The sequence below is a fragment of the Pezoporus flaviventris genome, unplaced genomic scaffold (assembly GCF_033815535.1).
Source record: "Pezoporus flaviventris isolate CSIRO_AGI_PZ_B2104156 unplaced genomic scaffold, CSIRO_AGI_Pfla_v1 ptg000002l, whole genome shotgun sequence".
NCBI lineage: Eukaryota > Metazoa > Chordata > Aves > Psittaciformes > Psittacidae > Pezoporus > Pezoporus flaviventris.
Genome location: NW_026892550.1, coordinates 24,580,391 through 24,606,273, shown reverse-complemented (window position 1 = coordinate 24,606,273; position 25,883 = coordinate 24,580,391). Strand labels below are relative to the sequence as shown.

The window sequence follows — 25,883 nt, the reverse complement described above, 5'->3', positions numbered from 1 at the left end:
TTGTTATACTTAAGGGGGCTTTCAGGGTGGTGAGCCATGCAGCACAGCTCACTTGGCCGCATCACAGCTTGTGATCTGATGGTGTCCCATTGGTGTCTGATGGGACTTTCAGGGCAAAACAAGGATTTTCCTCCATCTTTTGGAGTTGGGACTATAAAACACTGAAGAAAGTGCTTCCTCTCCAGATATTTTTGCTGGCACTTGACTGTGTGCCTGTGGTAGATAACTTGAGTGTACAATGAATCAAGAGTATAAAATGTTTTGAAATGTGTCACTATTGGAGGTGTTCTGTAAAATGTGCAATGCACACAAGGCAATTTAATGTACCTTTATTATCGTTTAGATCTTAATTATGTATTAGATGATGCCTGCAGATCCAGATGAAAGCCAGCACTGTTAGCAGTGCCAGTAATTATTTTAAAAGGCTTACTTGAATGTAGGAGCTGCTTTTTTTTGTTGGTTTTCTTTTCCTTTTTTTTTTTTTTTTTTTTTTTTTTTGCTAAGCCAATATACATGTTTAGGTCTTAGCACTCTGTTCCCTTGAGGAACATCACTGTCCTGCCATTACACAAAGCTCATGTATTGCCAGAGACATAATTTCTTGTCATTATTTGCATGGCCAGACGAGCGTGGGCAGAGGGTGAGGTGGGTAAGCACCCAGACAGAAATCTCATTTACTAGCAGTGGAACAGGGGAACCATCCAAGAGAAGGTGGAAAAGGCAAGGGAATGTTGGGATGGTTGCACCTGGTGAGGAAACTCGGTGTCTCCTGACCTTATTGCTACTCAACTGTTCTAACCAACAGATGCTGAACTCCAAGTAAGCTCCTATACAGGAATGAGAAGATGATGATTCCATCACTGTGGCCTAGTGGGTGTTTGGGCTCTGTGAATCTGCCACACTGAGGCCACCCCAATACAGCAGGCACAATAGGAGTACTACAGGCACTTCCTTAAGAAATGAGAGCCCCACCTGCACCAGAAGGCCATGGATACCAAGTCACCTGCTTCCAGGCTGAACAGCGTGCCATGAGGCAGTTAAACACAATGGCACAATCTCCTGCTGCGATAAGGTTTTTAAAGATGTCGGCTACTGCTACATTGCGTGGGAAGAGTCGAATCCTGTAAGCGTGTCGGGTATCCTTGGCCAGAGCTGATAAGGCCAGATGAATGTCCTGTTTCTGAGTGCCAGCAAGGGTTTGGCAGGGGCAGATGTTAGGCTGCTTGCAGCAGGGCAGTTCTAGACTTGCAGAAGCAGCCTAGGCCTGTCAAAATGTGGTAGCCTGACCCTCCTGAGTTTAAAACACCTTCAGGATGAAGCAGCTAAGCACCAGCACTTGAGGGGGCAGTCTGATTACAGTTTAAAAGGCTGATGTTTCTATTATCTCAGTTTCTTCCCTACAAAAAGAAATGGACCTCATAAATGGCAGGCTGCGTATGTAGAGTTCTTCAGCGCTAGGGGAGAAAGGTGGATGGTAACTCCTCATGAAGTGGCAGATGTCGCAGTAGGACAAGGAAAGGTTAAATCCTCCACAGAAAGGACTTCACACACAGAACAACCTCTGAAGACATGGCCAGATAGGCTTCAGCTTGACTGCCCTCCCTGCCTCTGTACTTTTATTTCTAGTTAACCCTCCAGGGTCAATTTTTGTCATCTGAGGGTGTGCATTTTCATCTGGAACTGTCATGAGCTTCAGCCAGGGTGAGAGAGCATGAAAGTCCCCATCCACTTGCAGGGATCTGTATTGGGGTAGTTAGTATGTGTGTGAGGTGAATCCTCGCTCCCCAACAGGCTGCATGAGGAAAAATGGGGGGAAAAGAGGGAACGAAGAGCTCCTGGGCTTTGCCTGGTGGCTTCCTCCTTGGCTCGCCGCCGCTGTGTCCTCCGGCCGGCCCGGAATGTCCCCTCTCCCCAGCCCGTCAGCGGCCGGGGCGCGGCGCTTGCGGCTCTCCCGTCGCAGCCGCCTTGCTCGGCTGTGCTGAGGGACAGGCGCGGTGGGGCTTGTCCGTGGGTGCCTCTGCCGGTGCGCAGCCCCGCGACAGACGAATATGATGCCGCTCGCATCCCTTTCCTCTGCCCCCCGCCCCTCTATAAATAACTGCTGTTGGGCTGACCCGTCAGATTCCCCCGGCAAAGCGGATCCCCTGACCCGGGCCGCCTGCAGTGGAAAGTCTGAATGCAGAAAATACCGGAGTAAAAATAGAGCCTCCGGGGAGCCCCTCCGGCGGGTCCTAGCGCCGGGCCCGGTGTCCCTCGGTGCTGCACCGGCCCCGGCGCCTACCGCTTCCCTCACTCTAACGGCTCCCGCCGTGCCTGAGGCCCGGCCGCATCCAGATCGATGTGTGCTTTAAAACACTAATAGTGAACTCTTTCCTCCTTTCTTAACTGTTGGATGGAAGCATAATTCATTTCTGCTGTTCCGCTAAGGAACAGATAGTTCCCTTCCAAGCAGGGATTTTAATTTCCGCTTGTCTTTCTAATCAGCAAACACGAAAGAGTTAGGGATAATGGTTTATTATCCTAAATGTAAAAACAGTAACGAGACAACAATCAAGCAAGAGCTTGCTGTTTCAAATAGAGATGAGAATCTTGCTGCCCCTGAAATTTGAATTAGATTCCATCCTGTGCCTACCTTGTGTGGAAGATGGCTCCCCTGAAGGGATAGATTATCCTCAGCTGTGGTTTCAAGCCTCTATAGTTTAAAACAATGCTCATAATTGTTTAATTATGCATATGCTGCTACTTTTGGTTGTTTTACCTGTAAAATTTGAATAGCTGGAGGTTAAAGGCAACATAGGTAGCAGAAAGTGTTGTCTGGCTGCTACTATGCCTTCTGCTGCTGAAGTATGTGGTTCCTGGCCCTCAGGGCCTGCTCTGGTGTGGTGGTGAGGTGGCCTCAGCTCGTGGCCAAGCACCTGCACAGCTGCTCATTCGCCCCACTCCGTCCTGTGGGACCTAGGAGAAAGTAAGTAGAGCCATGAAAAGAAAGCTCCTGGGTCAAGGTAAAGGCTGGGAGGCTGCTGACCAGTTAATGCTGTGGAGGAAATGAGGTTATTGATGGTTAATATAAATACTTAATTACTGATTTAAAGATTCTGAAACAAAAACAAAAGAAGCAAGCATTAAAACACTTGGGGAAAACACGTCTCCTCTGCTATTCCTAGGTTTAGCTTCACTCTTCTTCCATCTTGTTATTGCTGCAGAAAACACTGTGGCCTTTCAGTGAGGCAATGAGTTGCGCAGGGGAGGACTGTGGTTCTCTGCTGCTCCTTCCTTCTCAGTCTTCCTCTACTCTGGTGTGGATCCTCCATGTGCTTGTCTTTTTGGGAATATCTGCTTCACCATGGAGCACCTGTTTCTCCTCTGACACTGGTGTTTTCACTGCTGTTTCTCACTATTTTCCCACTTCTCTGCCTGTGTGCTGTTTTTTGCCCTTTCTTAAATACATTTTTATAGAGGCACCGCCAGCTTTGCTGATGGGCTCAGCTGTGTCTTGTGCTGCAGAGCCAGCTGGAACTGGCCATGGACAGCCCCTGGTCTCTTCTCATGGGGGCCATGCCTGCAGTCCCCCCATCGCCAACAATTTGTCACCTACGCCCAGTATAGATGTCCATGTAATCAGGGAAATGGTGGCTACCTCATTATAGCATCAGCTTGGGAAAGTATGCTTGCTCATGGCTGACTTCTGTGGTTGCCTGCTTTCATGTCCATCTTTCCTGATCCCCACATCCTGAAGGGATGAAATGAGTCCAGCCATCCTTCAGTTCCTTTTCATCATCTCTGTCATTAGAGTGGAACCCCTACAGCATCTACTTCTTTGAGTGGCACACAGTTTATCTGTTTTTTGGTGTTGTTGCCAGGATAAGATAGTTCTTGGTGCATTGCCCAATAGAAAGTGAAAAGAGGCTGAAAATCAGATACTGTCAGTGCTGCTTTGAAATAGTGAAGTTTATGCTTTGATTATTCAAGCCCTGCCCCTTGTTGCAAAGCATGTTTTCCACAAGAATATGCATTCTCTGGGACCCCATCCTTTTCATATGTGCTAAATCAATACACATTGCTTTTCTTATTTTATTTATTTATTTATTTTCCTTTTTTTTTTTTTTCAGGGAGGACACTGAAATTGAGGCAATTTTAGAATCTTTTCCTTGTAGAATAGCTCATGGGGGACAGCTCTTCTAAATCTGTGGGAAAGAAGACTGCCAGGTGACTTATCGCACATACTCCTGTGGGCTACTGCTCTTGCTGTAGTCCAGGGCTCACTTTTTCTTGCAAAAGAAGCACTTTCTGTATTGAACGTTGAAGTCATCTGCACCCAGTCCTTACGGGAAAGAAAGTGAAAGTAGACATGAGTTTTCTTCTTGGGACTGCATCAGACTGCATCTATTCCAAGTCATGTGTCGTAGTTCAGAGAGAGTTCAAGATCAATGCTCAGTGGATGGTACTTGTGATTTGGGTCCAGCTGGTCAGTGATTGTCAAAGTCTGTCTTTCCCTTCTTCTCTTCCTCAAACTTGTAACAGTCAGTTTTGCCATATAGCGAACCTAGTGTTTTAAATACAAGTTTGCAAGAGTTTTCCATGTCTGCTGTGCTTGATACCAGAGAGATTTAACTTAACAGTGATTTATCAGTAACAGTAATTGCCCGGAGCAATTGCAATTGCTTGTCACCTCAAGAGCTCCTAGTTTCCAAATAGCCTGTACTGTCACATCCATATTTCTGAAAGTTACTTGAGAATGTCTCAAACTCAGGGAGCATTTCCTGGGAAAAGAGAGCAATTTTTACCCTTGCTGCTTCTGAATGAAGCAGTAAGAAATTACTTACATGCTCCTTGCATTGTTCATGTCATTAGATTTCAGAAAGTAGTCAGTGCATTCCCTTGGAAATAAAAACCCTGGTAGCATTGAGGACCTTTCCATCCCAGGTCTGTCAGACCTGCAGCTTTGCATTCAATAATACAGCATATATCTGTAATACACAGTTATGTCTGCTCTGGATTTCCATGGGCCAGTGATATGACATGGAGATTTCTTCCATTGCTCCTGCTTCCCGTGTCAGATGTGCTGGGAGGATTATTTTGTTTATGTTAAGAGTTTTACCAGAATGAATGGGATCTGCAGATTATAGAAGCAGAACATGCTATAGTTGTCAGGCTCATCTCCTGCATTTTTGCATTTTCAGGAAGAAACACAGATGGCTGAGCCCACCTTGCTTTAACAGGCTGTGCATTTTTGCCTTCACAGTGTTCAGGGACAGACATTGCTGAGAGACAGCTTTATGTTTGAAAATGCTAGCTCTGTGCATGTACAAATATTTTCCAAGTGGATAATATATCTGAAAGAGGATCAGGAACTGTAGAGTCAGTAGCTATTTAAATAATTTGTTGTGCATGTGGACAAGGCTGGATAAGAAGTCTGAAATTATTCAATCTGCTTAGAAGTTATTAACAATTCTCCTTCTCCCTATGAAGTCAGAGTACATGCAATAGTGTTATTAGTGCTCTGGAAGGGCTAAGAACCCAGATGGTTTCCATTTGCTTTTTCCTCATGATAGATAGGATAATTATGTGACTTTTGGATATTTCCAAAGAAAATGTGAATGGGAGGAAAACTGGCATCTGTTCTAGGGAGGACAACTGTATCAAGTAATCCTAGCTATAAATACAGTTGTTTTTTTCTTCTTTTACAAAATAATTTGCCAAATTCTTATTGTTTCAGTGACTTAGTTGCAAGTTTTTATCCTACAAATCCTTATGTGATCCATAAACCTTTCATCATAGTCAAACATGTACACCAATATCAGTGCCATGTTAACTCATTTAATATTGAGTTTTCTGTATCAGCTTGTTTTGTAACTTCGACAATAATGAATAGGTTTAATCTCCAGTCACCTCTTCAGTTATTTCTGTCAAGATAGCCTGGTAGTTTCAAAAAATAGCCTTCTCTTTCTTTATTTCCTCCTACTGAATCAAATGTTCAAAGATGACATATTTCTGAACAAAGAGATACCCTATTGAAAAATGAATGAGTCACCTCTACATTTTATAGGTAGTAGGTTATAGATCTGTGAGACATTGTGTAAGTCTATTTTCATCTTTGGGAAGAGGACAAATAAATATCCAGCTGTGCTGGACAAATAAATATCCAGCTGAAGCTTTGCTTTGACTCTAAATCATGTCCTTTCCTTTGATAAATATTGCTGCTGCTCTTATCTTGGGTCCAAGGGTTAGTATCATTTTGTTCACAATTCATAAAAATGTTAGTAAAGTTAACAGTACACATTCAAATTCAAAGTTTTGATTTCTTCTAGGAAGACATGGGTAGTGTAAGAATAATCTATACATTAAGAAAAAAGGAAAGAAGAAATGCATGAAACGTAAGGAGACAAATGGTTCCGAGAAGATTCTTGCGATTTGTTTAGGTTGCATTCCAGTTATCATTCAGTTCATGTCGCTGAAAGTCTCTGGTTTTAAACAGGTTAAGTCATCGTATAATCAGTAATGTGCATGGCACATGTGATGTACTGGTCACCTTCAAATTCAGAAGGCTAAACCTACTGATCTGGCATGAATAGAGAAAAAAAATGTTTGCCAAATTATGAGGTCTGGTTGCCCTCTTCAGGATGTGCCTTCTAATGGGGTTTCTCCACAGGCAATAATTAATACACTGAATGGGAGCCACAGGGCAGACAGGATTTATTTTTCTTCGTTTTCCAGGGTTGAGGCTGTTTCTACAAGGAGGTTTTCCTCCGACTGTCTCCCTTCATGCCCTGAAAATGTTTTTTGTTTTTTTTTTTTTTCAAAATCTTTGTATTGTCACAAATTATGTCAATAAGAATTTTTCCCCCCTAAACTATGTCTTTTTAGGGTTTTTGATTTTGCTTTCTGGTGCTAATAGGTCTTGTGCAAGCACCTGCTTATTGAATTCCCAGCTAAGCAGGAACCTGAAGCAAGTATTGTGTTACTCCACTGCCTGTTGGGTTGTGAATCTCAGCAGTGTATAGACAGAGACTTGCCATTGCTGTTCTACTTGCTTAGCTCAATGCAGTGAACATCTGAGTAGTCAGAATGGTGTCAGAGTGGTAGATGGGTGTTTTCAGAAAAGCAGCATGGCACTATTGAAACTTTCATTAGTAGTTTTTACAAGCCCTAGAAACTTAAAACTAGTTAACCCCAAAGATTTCAAACATTGTGAGACACTCATTCCGCAAAACACCTGGTTGGTCAGCACCAGAGGATCTGCCAAACGGGCTGGCCCACCCCAATCAGAACTCTTACATACTGTAGAGGGAGAGAAAGTTCTTGTGGTGCACAGAAAGAATCTGCTGGGGAAGACAGTCTAGGTTATTCCTGCTTCAGGTAAAGGCAAGTCCACTTGTGGGATTGCGTTCACTTGGGGACCTTGGTGTATTTCGTGGGTAATGAGGGAAGATGGGGAAGGCCGATGTGTACCTCAAGGGGGGTTAATTTTGGGTGAAAACAGCCAATGAACTCGATTAGATGCTGTTGCTGCTATATAGCACTTCTGTAGCCCATAAGCTAGACGCCCATCTGTTGTGGGCAACTATTTAAGTGCAGTCAGTAACTCAGACCCATGCAGCCCGCTCGCTCACTCCCCACCTTCCTCCCCCCACCCAGCTCCTGGAGGGATGGGGAGGAGAACTGAAAGAATGTAACTCCCACGGGTTGAGATAAGAACAGTCCAGTAACTAACACAAACTACCGCTGCTACCACCAATAATAATAGTGATAAAGGGAACAGCAAAGGAAGAGAATACAACCGCTCACCACCCGCTGACCAATACCCAGCCTGACCCGAGCAGCAATCCAGCCCTTCGAGGTAACTGCCCCCAGTTCTACATCCTGGGCATGACGTGCTGTGGTATGGAATACCTCTTTGGTCAGTTTGGGTCAGGTGTCCTGTCTCTGCTTCCTCCCGGCTTCCCCTTCTCCCTGGCAGAGCCTGAGACTGAAAAGTCCTTGGTCAGAGTAAACATTACTGAGCAGCAACTAAAACCATCGATGTTATCAGCGCTGTTCCCAGGCCGAAAGTCAAAACCACAGTGCTGCACCAGCTACTGAGAGGGAGAAAAATGACTGTTACCGCTTAACCCAGGACACCATCTCTGCCCCTCTGGGCTTTGAAAAGAGGATACATGCTGTCATGATCATCAGCAGAGAATAAAGTTATGGGAAAAGCGGGCAGCAGCAGCAGGAGTCTCCCAGTACTGTCCTCAAGTCACCAGGAGGGACCCTGACTTCCCTCCGACCATCATTCCAACAAAGAATGATGAAACCAGATGATCTCAGCAGTGACCAGGCAAATTCAGCAGTGGTGTCAGCAGGCAATGATCCAACACTGCACACTGTCTCTCCTGCTCTGAAACGCTGATGGAGCCTGACAATGGACTGAATGAACTCAGTGAACTTTATAGGGATGGTCAATGGACTAAGAAATGATAGCTGTCTCTTTGTGTTTGTGTGTGTGTATGTGTATGTATGTATATGAGACGAAAAGCAAAGGTATATTGAAAAATGTGAGATCTGAGCATGACGTGAATGCGATGGAATAAGGGGTGGATACTGTCCTGGGCTCAGCTGTAACAGTTGTTTTTCTCCTTCCTAATAGCTGGTGCAGTGCTGTGTTTTAGGCTTTAGTCTGAGAACAATGCTGATAACACGCCAGTGGTTTTAGTTGCTGCTCAGTTGTGCTTACTATGATCAAAGACTTTTCAGTCTCATGCTCTGCCAGGGAGGAGGGGAAGCCAGCAGGAAGCAGAGACAGGACACCTGACCCAAACTGACCAAAGAGGTATTCCATACCACAGCACGTCATGCCCAGTATATAAACTGGGGGCACTTACCCGGAAGGGCTAGATCACTGCTCGGGTTGGGCTGGGTATCGGTTGGTGGGTGGTCAGAGGTTGTATTCTCTTCCCTTGTTATTTCCCTTATCATTATTATTACTGGTGGTAGCAGCAGTAGTTTGTGTTTTATACCTTAGTTACTGAACTGTTCTTATCTCAGCCCGTGGGAGTTACATTCTTTTGATTCTTCTCCCCATCTGGCTGGGAGCAGGGCAGAAGGGGAGAATGAGAGAGGGACTGCGTGGTGCTGAGTTACCAGCTGGGCTTAAACCATGGCAGTTTATGAGGAAAGGCAACATCATACATCCTTGCTACCAGCTGCTAATAATAAAGAAGAGAGAGGTCAGAATTGCAGTAAGATTGCCATCAGCTGAACTATTTCTTAGGGGTAACACCAGTGGCAACATGACATTCATCCTGTAACTCAGTGTGTCAGTGGCTCGGGTAGTTGTTCATAGCTCAGCTAGAAAGTGCAAAGCAAGAGTGGGTTATGTCTGAGAGGTCTGCAGTCATGCTGTTTGGACAGCACTGTAGGCATACTGCAAAGGAGATCTAGCTTGGCAGGCAGCAGTGCAGCGTCTCAAACACACAGATAACTGGAACACCATGGTTGTGTTTGGATTTTGTCTCAGCAAACTTAGTGCTGTCTCTGTCTCAGACTGAAGCTGGAGCAGCATCAGAACTGCATTGTCATATCTGAGTGAGACATACCTGACTCTCACCTTGTCCCTTCTGAGCTTCTCAAGTGCATCTCCACAATTTCCCAGTTCCAAAGTTGTCTCAGTGGCTCACAAAACTGCTGAAATTAATTGTCAGGAGTTAAGATCCCCAAATTTGTGTGAAATAATTGAAGAATACCACATCAACATTCATTAGTCTGAACTGGTGACTTCTGGTGAGACCCGGTTTGGATTTTTACCACACTGCATCTCATGCTGGATTAATGCTTGAAAGGTCACCTCAACAGAATGTGGCCAGTGGGTCTCTGCGGTAGTCTGAATGACAACAAAATCACCTTACTTCACACATCGTGTCTTCTGTACACAGAAGAAACATCATCAACACAGTTACAGCTTGCTTACTTTAAGTGAAAATGTTATGTCAGAAATGTGTTTCAGGTTTCTGCTTCAGCCAAAAGAATCTGGCTGGAAATGCCATCTAGCACCAAGTATTTCTTTTGGAGAGGTGTGCCTGTCTTTATATGACATCTCCCTTACTGGATCACTGTGTATTTCAGATTGGTATGATGGCTCAGTATATTTATATTTCAGAGGTTAAAATAGGGCTAAATCGAAGTATTTTATTTCATGAATGGGAAATGAGGTCTGGTCATCAAAATGAACTTTGAATGAATTGTGTCAACAATTTGTAATTTGTCTGAGGAAATGGAATTTCCTGGGGGAAGTTACAGGATTACAGTGAGCTTGAACTATCAGAAAAACTAGTGCATTTCATTGTGCAGCTAACAATTCATGTGATGCTTCTCATGTTTGCTGCCTTGCTGTATGAAAGGGTTGTGGTTTGGGCTTTGTTTGTTTTCTTGTTTTTTTTTAATCCCTAAATTGAAATATTTTCTTTCAGAATAACTGCAGCACTTTTGTTCTTCAATTCATGTACACTGGAATTTGAGTATTACTTGTATTTGCAGACAAAAGCTGTTTAGCATCCAATTTCTTATACTGCTTTAACATTCATTCATCAGTTGTTCCATTTCAGTTTGGCTCTCTGATTCCTGTAACACTGAAAAAGAAAGACTGTGGAAAACCTTGTTGCCAGTGACTTTTTGCCTGTTCCTGTTTTTAGCCTGTGATTTTGCCTGTACCTTTGGAGGATTCATCTTACACTTTCTACTTGTTATAGTGACTGTTAAAGCATGGTGTTATATTTTTTGGATGATAAAGTAGTCAAATCGAAGCGCATTGCTGACTTCCAAATTTTCATCTGAATGGGACAGAACTGATAAAAAATGTAGAGTATCTGTAGCTTCTATTACTCTCAGGCATTTGAATATTGGGTAACTGGAAACCATCTTCCCTTACAGGGAAAGGAAAGCTGTAATGCCTGGCATGGTCATTGTGAATCCAGTATCTAGACTTTTAAGACCAGCATTATGAAAGCTGATAAAATTACAGGAGCTGACAACAGAGCGCTGCTTCAGCATGAGAGGAGGAACATCAAGGATATGGAAACTGCAGATAGTTTTCCTAATTTAACATACTTTCTATACACAAGCTATTGCTTGGCTTGGTGGCAGATTCTTTAATGGCAGTGTGAGAACTTCTACAAAGCCACCTGTTTACTGCCCTCTAATGCCATTCTTCCTGCCATTTCATGGTAATAGTTTCTTGTTTTTTTTCCACTTTCCAGCATACGCACTACATAATACTTTGGTGTATGGCTTGTTCAAGATGTTTTGATGCTTCTGATCCAGCAGTTGTCTTCTGCGTTTCTTTGTAGAAACCCATCATGCATAAAAGATACTGACAGCAGGCTGCTAGCCCTAAGGTATTTCTTTACTGGGAGAAAATCTGTTAGCCTTGTGGTGACTACAGCAGGAGATACATTTGTCAGGTGCTTATACCGTGATTCAGGCTGTTTTATCGACTAGTAACTTAGATACTTTTTGTGTCTAAAAGGAAAATTGTATGCTACCATAGGTTTTTCACCCATAAATCTTAACTTAATCTGTCATTTCTGTGCTTTAATATGACAGACATGTTATTAAAATTACACCCATGAGATCATATTCTCCCCACATCTTGCACAAGATAAGCTATGAATTTTGGTCTAATGAATTTTTAGTCTTTCTGTAGTCAGATGGGACTGTATTACACACACACACACACCACCCCATCTTTTTTCTGCCTCTGTGGTTTCAGATAAACAGCTATGAGCAGTTGAATCCAGCAGTCCTGGATAAGGCTAGGATTTTTATAAAATCTGCACTGAAATTAGCTCAGAGTTACTTCATGGCGTATTTCCTTTACTGCAATCGTTGCTGAAAGAACGACGCTCAGGTAAGCAGTGAGTTTAGGCATTTTATTAGGGACAGAATTTTTTAGCTGTTATGAGAAATTAGCAGATGTTTTTTAGCATCCTGCACTCTGGCTATATTCTTGTTCAATACAAAATGTGATTGTAAATGACTTAAAAACTGAACACTGAGATTTTCTAACTATGGTGCACACAGTATTCAATTAAAAAAAGTCCTTTTTGAATTGACTTTTCTAACAACAGTTGTAGGAAGGGAACTTGCCCCAGTATTCTTTGAGTACTGAGAATATGGTTTGGTCCAGTGCTGTACTAAATCTGTTTTATGCCAAAATCTCCAGCAGTTAAGCTTGGTTTCTTTCAGTCTGCCCTCAAGGATTCTGCTTCTGTCTTCTTGCCCTTCTCTTGGAAAGGGAGATAAGCATGTATCTACAAGGCACCTCAGTCTTACAGACTTGGAGAATGATTCTGAGGAACTCTCGACTACAGAGAGGGTTGAGGGAAGTTGTTTCTTATCTTGGCCACTAACCTGTGGAAATGAGCCAATTAATAAATGTGTAGCACCCCTATCTCCTTCTACAGGTCCATTTTTTCCCTGAAGATTCCATTATTTGTGCCTCAATTCCATTATTTATTATAATTGAGAGGACAGAATATGTATGAAGTTTATGCAGATGTCATTGGCATACTTTAGCATTTAAAACTGGAGCATTTATTCTTTGTGTATTACCATATTTGGTGGCAAGAGAAGTATCATTATCAGGGAATACATAGGTGTATATAATGCATTTATTTTTATCTGTAGGAGATTTTATTAAATTCCCGTTAATGATATAGGAACCATTAGCACTACCTCTAGTTTTATTTCATATTCACCCCAGAAACTGATGGAAAAAAGTCATGTAGGTGTTCTACTGATGGAAAACTGGCAAAACTGGCAAAAATTATGTTTGCTGAGTAGGTGGTGGTAATTTTAAAAAGGTTTAGTGTGTTTCATGTGGTCCTTTCCTGTAGAAGGGAAAAATAAAACGTGCCGTTTAGTTGCGTATAAATATTTACTTTGTTATTATACGAAACTAGCAATTCGTGGTGTTTAGAGAAGCATGTCTTCCGCAATCCAACATTCTTTTCCTGAGCAGTCACTGTAAGCAAATTTGGATACAACAGTCCCTTTTAAAATCTGTGGTGGTAAGTTGTCCGTGCAAAAATTTAGTGTTATTGTTGCTTTTAGGAGTTGACAAGAAGGAAAATGTTTGTAATTCTCCTTTAGTATGAGCAAAAAGTAGTATCTACAGTGCCAATAGGCTTAAGAAAGAAATTCTTACAGAAACAGGAACATGAGAAGCTTGCTGTTTGCACTGGCACACATGTAATGTTTCTCCTAGGTTAACTGAGGCATCTGTACAGCAGTGGCGGTAACTCTGCTCTCAGTTACACACTTGTGCTTGGGATAAATAAATCTCGCATGCCTCCAAAACATCCAATATCACCTCCTCACAAGAGTCAAAACCATTGATAATGAATACTGTTTCTGTGTGTTTTCTCAGTTCTATGAGAATATAATTTGTTGTTTATTGATAAGTTTTCTTTTCTGGATTGAACACTCTAGATGGAGTCATGGGTCAGCATTTACCTTGTATTGCACTGGGTAGAGTTGGGCACTTTTGCCTGGGGTTTGCAAGAAGTGTATCTTGATTTGGAATGGTTCCTTTAGGAAAAGGAGCTGGATCTTATTTTTGTTTGTTGTGAAGAAACTAAGAGTCAGCTCCTGAGTGCCCTCATCAGTTGGCTGTGTAGAGATGCTCCTGCTCACTATTACCAGGCCCAGCAGAACTGTATTTTTTACAGAATATCATGACTTCAAGGGATAGCGTGCACTGATTCAGGAGTTTATGTTCAGGTGGTTGTGGTACTCTGCTGAGTTGTAGATCTGATTTTTAATTGCTTTAGGCTGAAGAGGGAATTGAGCTCAACAGCCCCGTTTCCTGTGGGAGCACTGTAACCACTGCACTGTTCGAAAGAGCAATTTTATGCCTTTTTTGTTTTACTTTTTGACTCTGCTTTCAAAAGCAGCTATGGCAGCTGTGTTTGAGAGATCTGTATTCATGACAGATCTGTGCTATTCCTCTGTTACCTGCACTCAGCCCTCCCAAAGGGACCTAATACAGGCTGTTCAAACCAAGGTCATGGAATTCAGGAAGCCTGACATGAATAGCTGCTAAGCTGCTGTGTTCCAGTGTGGCCACAAGCAAAACTTCAGGCAGACTTTGAGGAATTTAACATGAGAATGTAGGCAAATACAGACTGGAGGAAGTTGCATACTCAAGTCAGGATTGTCTAAATGTTTCTTTAGGTGACTGTTAGGTCCTAAATCCTTATTATCTGTGCCTGGATATTTGAGCTGTTAATTGCTGGTAAAGACAGTAATTTAGGTGAAATATCCCTAAATCTTGGGATTTTTGCAACTTCTGAATAAGCCATTAATTAAGATAAACACTTCTGACAACCAAATAACACTCTCCAACATTCTTTATTTTTCTCTTGTGGTGGAAAATGGTGATGATCATGTTACAGACGTTTTCAAGTCACCCAAGCTGTACTTTTCAAGCTGTACAGAGCTGCCACTCTTACTGCTCTAACCCGGAGCTGGCTGTTTCAGATGTTCAGATAACTCCATCATCTTGAAGGTGACCATCAACCTACATTCTGCTTGCTAGATAAACCCAGTAGCAGGATGGTGTTGGGACTGAATCATTGGAATGGGAAGAAGTTTATCAAGTGAGATACTGTTAGCACCTCACACCATGCTGGTACCATATGCATTTGCAATGTTATCTGGTCTTTGAACAATAAAAGTAGCAAAAAAAGTCATATGGGACACTGCAGTGGATGTGTCCCAAGGAGGTCAGATAACATGTGATGCTTAGCAGTATTAGAAAAGGTACATAAAACTGCCCAAATGCAATTTCTGTAACTTCTGTCTGTACAGTCTCTGCAATGTCTAGTAACCAGGGTTTTCAGAAATAGATGATAATTCTGATACTATGAGCAAGGAAGTTTTCCTTTCAAATAGTCTTTGTGCCATGTTGGAACAAGAGACATTGTGGAATGATGGAAAATAATGCTATAAATCCCATTATGCCAGCAGGCTTCTCAGTGAAGTCAGTGAGGGTATGTGTGGGGTGTAGATCTAGTCTTTGTGCAGCAATTCCTGAAGAAAGAATTCAACTTCCATTTGTGCCTGTTGGTCTAGTAACCTATTCTTCACAGAAAGGCACTTCCAGCAGAGCTAGTCAAAGGGGTAACCCACAGAGACTGGCATTTACAAACTAATAATATATATATCAGTCTCTTGAGGTTCCTTGGAGAAAGGCTGTCAGGGTAACCGATGCATTTATACTCTTGTGTCCTGTCACAACCACCTTCAGTGTGATTGACCTTCCGGTCGACGAGGATAAACTGTTAGTCATCCTTTGGGAAGACACTGTCTGCGGTTAATAATCCTAGCATCCAATTTTACCTTATCATAGCGAAAATCATAATTATTTTTAGTCAATTTTGAATAAAGGTGTTTTAACTTCATAATACAAGTTTCAATCTTGCTATTAAATATTCATTTGGAATGTTGTTTTTATTTCTGTTTAATAAGTATGGCATTTTTCCAGTACAGGAGATCATAGCCACCACTCCTAAAATGACGTTCCATTTTACATATACATAGCGTCTGTGTGTGTTAAATACATGTTTAGGCTTTTGCAAAGGTTTGAATTTTTGTACTTTGTGCAGCTCAATTGAATTCAAAAAGAATTCAATTCTCCATTATTCTAAATTGCATTTATAGAACAGAAACTATTAGTTGTAAATTCTACAGAATACTGTGGTAAGTTATAATTTTGTAAAGTACTTAAAAAATGAGATAGCATTATTGTGCGTAAGTGGGACAGTCCTTATCACTTCTATTGTGAACAAAGATTATAATAGTTCCTTGGTTCCTTAAAAGATACCCTGTAAGAATATGGAGCTCTGAATAATTATCAGTGGTTTATTTTTAAGTATGAAATAAGCTGTGTTTAGCCTTGTTGTTTGAATTTATTATGTTGTTTTTTTTTTTCCCAATGAAACGCCTATCCAACTTCTAGTTCATCAGAAATGTTCCCAAATTTCAATGAAGCTGTAAGTCTGTGGGTATTGGGTGAACTAAACTAAATTCTATGGATTACACTGGGTTGTCTACCAAAAAGAGAGTTTACATGCAACTTTTAATGAAGAATCTAAAAGCCATTTATAGCATATATTTAAATCATATAGCTGTTTTGTGTAATGGGGAAGATTGTTATTGAGTTACTGACTGACACCAGAATGATAGAATTGTGCTCTTTTGTTTTTCAGGTCTTAGGAGCAGATGAAGATAATATGGGGGATGGTTGCTCTCAGAAACTGGCTTCTGCCAAGTTCCTTCGACTTTTGCTCCTAATACTGATTCCGTGCATTTGTGCCCTTATCCTTTTGTTGGTGATCCTGCTTACCTTTGTAGGTGAGTGCTAATTGAGTAAATTGACACATTTGTAATCAGGAAGACTAAAACTGAGACTCCATTCTCAAGTGCTAATGTAATTGTGGGCATTAAAGATAATATTTTAGCACATCTACCTACCTAACTAATCTACTTAGTGACCTAATAATGTTTCTGTAGAGAAATAAATGTGCTATTCAGATTTATATATTTAAAATGTATTCAAGATGCTGAAGAAGAAACCTTTTCTGAATTTCCTAAAGTAGATTTTTGAAGAGTATGCTACCTTGAGCATGTAGTATGTAGGTGGTTTTCAGCAGTCATTTTACAAGTAGAAAAAGATATTTATGTTAGAACTTTAGATCACTGTCAGTGGAACTGAATATTTATCACTTTATGTTACACACTGATGTGCAAATCTAATTTTTATTTTCAGGTGAAAGTTAATTTATAAATAGCCTTTCTGAACATCTTAACGATAAAAATCTTTCTGAACAGCCTACAGAATGTTACTGCTTAAGGGAAAAACGTTAGTCTGTTAACTAGCTTTGTGTCTGTTACGGAAGTGACAGGTAATCATTTATTAGAATTTTTTTTAAAAAGCCTTCCCTTTGTTGCCTGTAAAGAAGCTGACATATCTTGTTATTACATTGCTTCGACTACAACATGAGCAACACAGTAATGCTAGGTTAAAGCGTTAATTCTTCAGACAAAAAAAAAAGTAAAAAAATCATCTACTTTCAATGCTGAGGGCTGCTGGGATTTTTACTTGTTTTATTTTTTTTGTTAATGAGAATATTTTCTAATTAAGCTTCTTTAAGTAAGTCAGAAGCACATCTGTAAAAAGTGATGTAATATATGAGCTATATAGATATAAATCTGTTTTCCAATTTTAAACCCCCAACAGTGCACATCATACAGTCAAACAGTTACCAAGCACAGGAAGAAATGAAACATGTCTCAGTATCACCTTCAGCACTGTCAAAATCAAGACAACTTAAATCTGTTTTCTTGATTCAGTCTGTAAAGGATTTGCAGCAAAACATTGTAGGCCTGTTCTTCTCATTTAGCTTCAATTAGGGAAGTAAGAAAAAACCTGAAAGCTAGTCAATGTCATGATTGACAAGTAAATCTTGGGATGTATCAACTAAGAACAGCCTGAAGTGGATTAAGATTAAATAAGTGTGGCAATTAGGAAATATGATGCCATTAAATTTACTTTCCTTATGTTCAGCATTCCATTTGTATCCTTCATATCTTCTGCCCTAGATTTTCATTCTTTGGTGAGAAAGCAGATAAAAAAGCAGGTGTATTTACGTCAGCTCTACTCAGTCTCCTCTTGAGGCATGTATTCACATAGCACTCATTAAAATGTATGAAATCCTCTGGGGAAATGGGACCTGTTCTGATCCTACTTACACAGCAAAAGTCAGGACTGTATCCTCTTAAGTCACGGTTATTCCTGTAGGGTGAAGAATAAGACATGATGGTATTACCCAAGTCTAAAACTGGCAAAGCTCCCTTCAGCATTTCGAATTAGCACAATTATAGTTTAGCAGTCTTCTCAGCAGCTTTCATTTTATGTGCATTGATAGCCTAGAAACAAATGTATTGATGATGGGAATGAAATGAACAAATTCTGTGGGCAATATAATATAGTCTTTTCTATTTATTGAGAATATAGTAGTTGATACGCATTTCATTTCAGATCAATAACTGAATTCTGTTACAGTCTATTTTCATGAATTACAATGTAAGAAATGAGTTGACAGTCCTGGGGGCTGGACTAGATTATCTGGTGACTACATGATCTCTAGAGGTCCCTTCCAACACTAACAATTCTGTGACTGGCTAATGCAACTTATTCTATATATAGGAAATTCTGTTCTTATTTATCATGAAATAGAGGAGTTAAATTCTGTGGTTGTCATTCCAGTATCTTTCAGTGGTGCTTAGAATATAAACAGATAGCTTCAGTATATCATTTAGAACCTTATGAACTTTTTGTTTTGCTACTTTGGTAACAAACTCATCAAAAAATTAGGCCTTTTGTATTTTACATGAAAGTATTTTGTTTCCCATGGTAAATATGTAGGTAATTATTCTTTTCCTTCTGTGATGTTTTTTAATTAAATGAAGCATATACACACAAAAAAGCGTACTTGCAGCTTAGAACTTTCCTGTTCACTTTCCTTACATCTGTCTTGTTGCCTGCACATCATCGCAAGTTCTGATGTTGAAGAAACTGAGAAGTTGGTATGAGTTGAAGGAGACAGATAGAATAGCAGAGTTACATTGTAGTAACAGAGAATGTCCTACTCGAGATGTGTCATGGGGGCCTGCTTTCAGAATGTGTCATTAATCAACCTTTCAAAAATTACTTACCATCAAAGTATTCAAGATGCCATTGAAAAAAGTTATTTTGTTAGAATTGTTTGAAGTTAGAAAGGACAAAGCAAATTATCAGTAGAGATACACATTATTTTGACTAAAGATACAAGATACTTATGGTTCATAGAAGAAAATATCAAGGTGAGTTGTTTAGCTTTGATTTAAGTACTTACACTCTGGCTCTGCATACTCTTCTGTCTCTCACCAGGAGTATAGTATGTTTGTCAACCTGCAGAAGAAAACTGTAATGAATGAGTGTTGCTTCACCCATTGAAGTAGAGGCAGTACCAGTTGCTATGAAGGAAGTCTAGCCTTTAGAGCATGACCATGACCATACTAATTTGTTGATTGCCTGGGTTATATCAGAGAACAGGAAGGCTTATGAATGGTGCTTGCTCTGGACTGCTAAAGACCTAACATGCGAGACCTTGGCCACAAAAATCTAACTTAGCCCTATGAATTTGAAGGAAGGGGGAAGACTAGATTATGCATGACTGAAATTACTGATGCCTTACAATTTCATCTGGCCCCTATGGACATCAAGAACCTTCAAATAATACTGATAATATTCCCCCCCCCCCGGGGATTATTGTTAGTATGGTAAGTTTTCTTTGCTTTCCAGATAAACAAACAATAACTGAATCCATGGTTTGAATACCGAATGTCAAGTGATTTCCCTTTTGAGAAGTGTTAATAATCAAGTGTGCATGACACAATTCGAAATGATTTTTCAAGTCCTTGGCAGAGGTGTTGGAACGAGATGATCTCTAAGGTCCCTTCCAATCTAAACCATTCTGTGATTCTGTGAATAGCTAAATCTTTCTTTAAAATGGAAACATCTAAGATCACCTTCAACTTATCTTAGAGTCTGTACTCTATGTCCCAGTTTGCTTACACTGAAAAAAAAACCTGAAGTAATGAACAGTGTGTAGACATTGCAGCAGTGAAAACCAGCATGTTTGTAAGAATGAAAAACCCTGGGCATGTTCATTCTTTTCCTTGCAGAAAGGGATTGTTATAAACCACTTGAAACATTGTTCTTAAAAAGTCCTTCATGGCTGGTAAGCATTATATCAAATTCATTTTTTTTCTAATGCACCCTAATTGCTCACCATTGCAGTTATTTATCTGGGAAGACAAAATGTTTTATACTTAGAGTTCCATGAAAGAAAATCAATTCTATTAATTTAATAGTGATAAATGCACTCCATGGTAGATGTCCCATTCCTCCCATTCCTTCACATCATTATCCTCAACTCGTGGTTTTCCACCACCTCCTGTTAACAGCCATACCCAGCTAGTGCTTTGTCTATTGTTTTCTGTAGAATTCAGAACAAGCCTTGTGACTTACATAAGGAATGGTTTAATGTGTGTCAGACTTTTGCAATCCAGATGTAATTTTTGGGCATATGATCACTCTGCAGGACCACATCAATACTTTTGCTTTTCAGGCAAGCAGCATATCCTCTTATAGACGTTCATGCATTTTGCCAAATAAATTTAAAAAATCTGTTAGTCTGTCAACAGTGGTGGGAATGAGGGTTACAACTAAAGTCTTCAAGATGCACTGTTGACGATGGATATGCAAATAATTGAGGGTTTGGTTCTCTCACCATCCTTGCATTATCAGCATGCAGTGTTTGTATTTTGACTCTGATGTGTATCTTGAGATTAATTTTGGTTCTCAGAGAGAATTATTACAAGTGTTACATGTGATATGGTGTGTTTAGCATTTTCATGTTACTCTCCTTACAAACAAAGCTCACTCCAATAGCTGAATGTCTGTTATTCTCGTATACGTATGAACCAACCTGGGCAGTTCTGAAGACATTCTGTTGTTTGGGAAATCTGTAGCAAGATTCTGTCCACCTGAATGATGCTGTCAAGTGTTTTTGCGTGTCTCTGGTTGAACAACAATCATTACTGTTAAATTATATGAGACCTGTGTTCTCCTTTCCTTTCTCTTCCCAAGAACACAGAAGGAGCTGTGTCTTCTTCACAGAATAAACATCAAGAAAAGTACATTATAGTAAAATTGTTAGGCTTAGCTTTATGACTATTGGACATTCATGAAGTAATATGCATGTATCAACATTCCTGCATCAATTTGGGAACCCAACTGTACTCTCCCTTAAGGAATTTTTCACCACAAAAAAGAAAGGTAAAGTTGCAGGGAGTTATAGTTACACTCTAGAGTAAAAGGATCTTGATCCCTGAATCATTTGGAGTTGCTGGTAGTTCTCCAAGTCACACCAACCTTGAGGCATGTGACACATCCTCAAAATCTAAAGTGACTAATGGCATGGAGATCCAAAAGTTGTAATTGTGAAAGCAACATGAAATATAAACAATTCCATTGTCAATCAATGGCAATATTTGCAGTAAGACAGGTGTCTAAGTTTAGGAGTTTAACACTAACATATTTATAAGCCACTTGGTCCTGAGCGTTTTTCTGATGGAAGATGGTAATCATCAGCTATATGATCTGCCAATTCTTTAATTTAACCTTGCCAACACGGGTGTATTATGGAGACTCTCCAAAGGACTGTATCCCAGGGCAGCCTGTATGTCAGTCACCATGACTGAAGCATGGATTTTGGCAGGGCATAGCTGATTACCAAGGAGCACATGGATCTTCCTTCATTAGCCAGTTCAACATGATTAACACAGGCATGGAGTTCAGGATAAGTTTCTGAATTGCAATAGACCCATTATGTGTATGTTACATTTCATTTCTTAGGTTAAGAAAAACTCTATAAATAAAAATTTCTAGTTACATTGTGCTCAAGAGACAGGAGTAAAGAAAGACCCCGGATAAGATTTTGTGTTACACTGCAGTGGTATGACTGTAACTTGGAACTTTTAGGCAGCAACGGCTGTTAAAAAGAAAGGTAGCTGCTGTCTTCCCCTCCAGCACTTTAGTATGATCCAGATATTTTTGCTGCTGCAGCTTTGTTACCTTGAAGCCAGAAGCTGATGAAAGGCAAAATCTCTCCTTTCTGTGCATCACCTTAGGAGCCTGGGTTTGCTCTGCAGCTTCTTTAAAAAAGACGCCTTCCACCAAGTCCACTTTGAGATGTTTGATCTGGAAACTTGATTCGTTCTTTGTGTAAGTCACCTGTAAAGTTGGAAAAAAATAATTACAACTGACCTCACTTTGGCCCTTCGGGCAGCTGGTAAGCGGTTTAGGGTAATGCCTTTACTTGACAGGAGGAGCAGGATATAGTTTATGACTGCAGCTGTACTGATGTGCAGTGGTTTGGTGTGCTACGGGACCTTCATATTATCAGTCATATTCCCATTTTTCAGAGTGCATGGTCATAGGGACAGACTCTGTGGAAGAAATCACAGTGGGTGTGTGCTGAATAGTAGTGAAACAGTGTTTTATTACCTGTGTAACCACCTCATTTGTTACACATACTTGGTAGGCTGGTTTGCTGTTTCATTAGCTTCTTAAATAAACTTGGTCTTTGGGAGATTTCCTGCTGTGAACTGCTGGAAATCACCCACAGCATACACTGCCAAAATCTCAATTTAATAGCTTGAACAGTGTGATTTCTTAGATCTCATAAATGTCCATTTCAGATCTTTAAGTAAAGCATTAATTACCCAGTAGTGAACAGCAACTGGAAAATGATCATTAAAACTGTTGGCAAAGCATCACTTCTCACCGAACGGGCCTGGTGCCAATCCCTTGTTTTTGTACCAAACACAGTGAAGGCCAGCATGCTCTATGTTTCTGACATTTGGACATGTCCAGCTGTAGCTGGAGACAAATCCAAAATAGTTACAACTATTAAAATTAGCTACCTGGCCTGTGGTCTACTGTCTACAGCTCTGTATGAACTCAAATCTGAAGAATAGTTGGATATAGTGTGCATGTATACATGAATAAAATGCATGTTCTGTGTGTGTTGTATGGCTGTTAGCAGACATTGGTAGAGAGTAATTCAGTCCTCATTACTCAAGAGATTAAAAAAGAATTGACTGTTTTAAAGCATCATTGTGTTTTCTTAGGTATTTTATAATTTAAATAGTTCCTTTAGGGCTCTTGGATGATGAAAAATCTCCAGGAAGATTAATTTAAGATTGAAAATTTACAGTAATATTTTTAGGAGGGAAAAGGATAAGAATCGAATATATGGGAGCCTAACTCAGAGAGTGGACTCCATAGCTGGAATTAAGTGCTTGAATTCCTTACCATGCCTTGGGAAGGTGAGAGGAAGAGGAGATGAGAGGAAGGTGAGAGGTGGGGGGAAACAAGGTGACTCAGGAAGGTTGTCCAAAACCATCACATACTAAAGGGAGACAGAGTTGTCATCTAGAACTAGCCAGAGGTCTATGCCTGCCTTGCTCAAGGGCATATGCACCAGAGCCAGGCTTATGATATTTTGTGGGAAAAAAAAAACTGTTAAAAAGAATTTTAGTACTATTCATTGTCAGCTGAGATGATACTATTGGGAAGCCTTTTGTGTAGAAGAGGTTTGTTGTGTGGTACACCTGTCCAGAAGAGAAGGGGAGTTGTTAGCACTAGGAAACTGGGAAAATAGAACAAAAAATGATATTGTTGGAAAGATGCGTTGAAGAAGCAAACAAGCATTTAGGGATCACAGAATCACACAGAATCCTAAGGGTTGGAAGGGACCTCAACAGATCATCTAGTCCAGCCCTCCTGCAAGAGCAGGGTAACCTAAAGTACATCACACAGGAACTTGTCCAGGCAGGTCTTGAATATCTCCAATGTAGGAGACTCCACAACCCCCCCTGGGATGTCAGTGAAAGAAGTCAATGACCTTATGCATAGTGACAGCCATAGCTATTATTTGTAGTTCCAGAAAAAGCATGAAATAAGGCTGAGGGGGCAGGGGTTAGAATCTAGTGGGTAACTTCAATATTTTCCAAAACAGTTTTTATTGGTCCACCCTATTGAACCAAAAGGTTTTTTTAAAACTCATTTCAAGAGTTTACCTGTCTTGTAATATACTGCTTGATATTCTGCTGAGTGATACATAAATAGCTAATCATTTCTACTTTAATTTAAAATCATTATTCATGGCTCTTTGGGACCAATATTTTCCAGGCTTTTTCTATTTCTGTGTTGAGTGGAGGAGAAGAGTTGAGCCTAGGGAGTAGGAGAGAGAACGTGGAAACAATCCCTCAGTTATTCTTGAGTTATGGAAGAAAATTATTCACTTTTCCAAGGGATGGGAAAAAAGAAAAAAATGTTCATTTTAACTTTTTGAAAACTACAGAAAAAAATCTACCGAAGTTTGAAACTTGAAACAAAGTAGTCTTCTGAATCATTAAAAATTATTCAGATTCAAAGCTATATTTGGAATAAAAACATCCAAGTAAAGCTATAAGTGAGCACAATATCTGAGCATGATCAGTCACAGTCATATTACTACTGGTCCTCATTTGTGAAAAAAAAGCATATTCATTCTTCCCATGTGGCCTAACCAGAGGACTCAAAGAAAAAGAAATTGCTGCTGAAATAGTTTGCAGGTGGGAGATTTTTAATTGCTTCAGTAAAACACATGCAGTAAATTCCTCAAAATCCCAATGAATTATGAACATTTGCTGGTGGAAAACCAGAAACCTTAACATGTATATATATAAAGTTCCTCTGGGTTCTTCCAGTAGAAGTTAGACATAAAGATTTATTTTACTTACAGTTAGTGACACTGGAGCCAAAACAACCCAGGCTGCATAAACGAGGATATAGTAAATCTCAAATGGTAACTCTTTCATTGAACCCCATTATGTTTTAGGAATCTTCTGAGTTGTTTTGTTTTTTTTTTTTTTGTTTGTTTGTTTTTGTTTTGGTGTTTTTTTTTCCTGTTTCCAGTTACTGTAATAAAAGTTAATGAAAAAGAAAATGCTAAGAATTGCCCATTCTAATTCTCTTATTCTTACTTATAAGGCTTTGCAACACAAAGTCACGTCAGATTGTAAATGGAGGTTGGATTCTTCTGGCATTTTTAGTTATTTGTAGCTGTGACTAATAAAGATTTCCTCCTGCCCAGTCCTTGAATTTCAGGCCAGTTAGCTGCAGAGCACATGAGGGAGTGAGAAGTGGAACTCAGTAACAGCAGTAGAAAGGGACTCAGAATATCTGAGTGGGTATGGATTGCTAATGGTGCCTGGAGCTGGCAGAGCAGTGGGTTTGGCTACAGAGAGTCTAGAATGGTGGTGGGTGAATGATATCTGACTGAGAGGTGATCATGCCATTTTGGTAAACTCAATAAGGAGTTCTCCTAATGAAATTCAGGAGAGAGGGTTGTGGGTGTTGTGTGGACTCAAGAGTCATCTGTACCAAGCAGCTAATGAAGGATTTTACACGTAAGAGTGGAAAGAAAAATCTGTGCCATTTGTCTTAAGTTCAGATGGTTTGTAGAGAGAGCAACAGGAGGTAAATTCTTGCTAATGGGCTTCAGGTGTGACTGCCTTTTTTGGCTTGAGGGGCTGTAGCTAGTAGTAGGGGTGAGAGAGAAGAAAAGGAGTTGAAAGGATAAGCAGAAAATTTTCCACACGGAGCTCAGCTGGAGGAGGTAGTTTTTTAGGCCTTTTCTTTGGAATTTGGGTAAGGAGAAGCTGCTCTATGGTCTCCCATTGTTGAAAGGACAAATTTTCAGCCCCTTGTTTTTACTGTATTGTCTTAAAATAATGTGAGATGAATGCTTAAATATCAGTAAAAGAAAAGCTGTTAAAATAATCAATTGTTGCCAGGTTATGTAGAAAAAAATTGGGAGATTTTGTGTTTTTGAGGATTTCCTTTCAGTTTTCTGTGATCATGTCTAACTGAACTCTTTATTATGGTTGCTAAACTCTTTCACGCGTCTAGCTATTGACAAAAATAATTTCTGGTATTTAACAAAAATTTCTCATTATGATACAAAGTGGTGCTTCTTTTCCAACATTAAATATGACTTTAATATATTTGGTTAAAAATTGAGTTAATATATTTAGTTTTTGTTATAGGTAACTAAGTTATATGTCATATACTTTTGAGATGCCTTCTTTTTATTTGGACTAATTAAATGTTCCAGTAATAGAGGTTAAAAGTACATTCTCTTTCTATTTAGTTTGAATGCCCTGATGCAATCTCCTTAGTGTTACACAGC

The 25,883-nt window shown here is 40.1% G+C and overlaps 1 protein-coding gene across 2 annotated transcripts in view; it reads left to right on the top strand.

The window, feature by feature from the left end:
* The window catches only part of CORIN (corin, serine peptidase), a 144,298-nt gene that overhangs the window by 2,368 nt on the left and 116,047 nt on the right, over window positions 1-25,883 (top strand). For both annotated transcript variants that reach the window (XM_061472008.1, XM_061471999.1), the window contains exon 2: window positions 16,245-16,389. In XM_061472008.1, coding sequence (XP_061327992.1) covers window positions 16,245-16,389 — 145 coding nt within the window. The remainder of the gene's footprint in view (window positions 1-16,244; window positions 16,390-25,883) is intronic.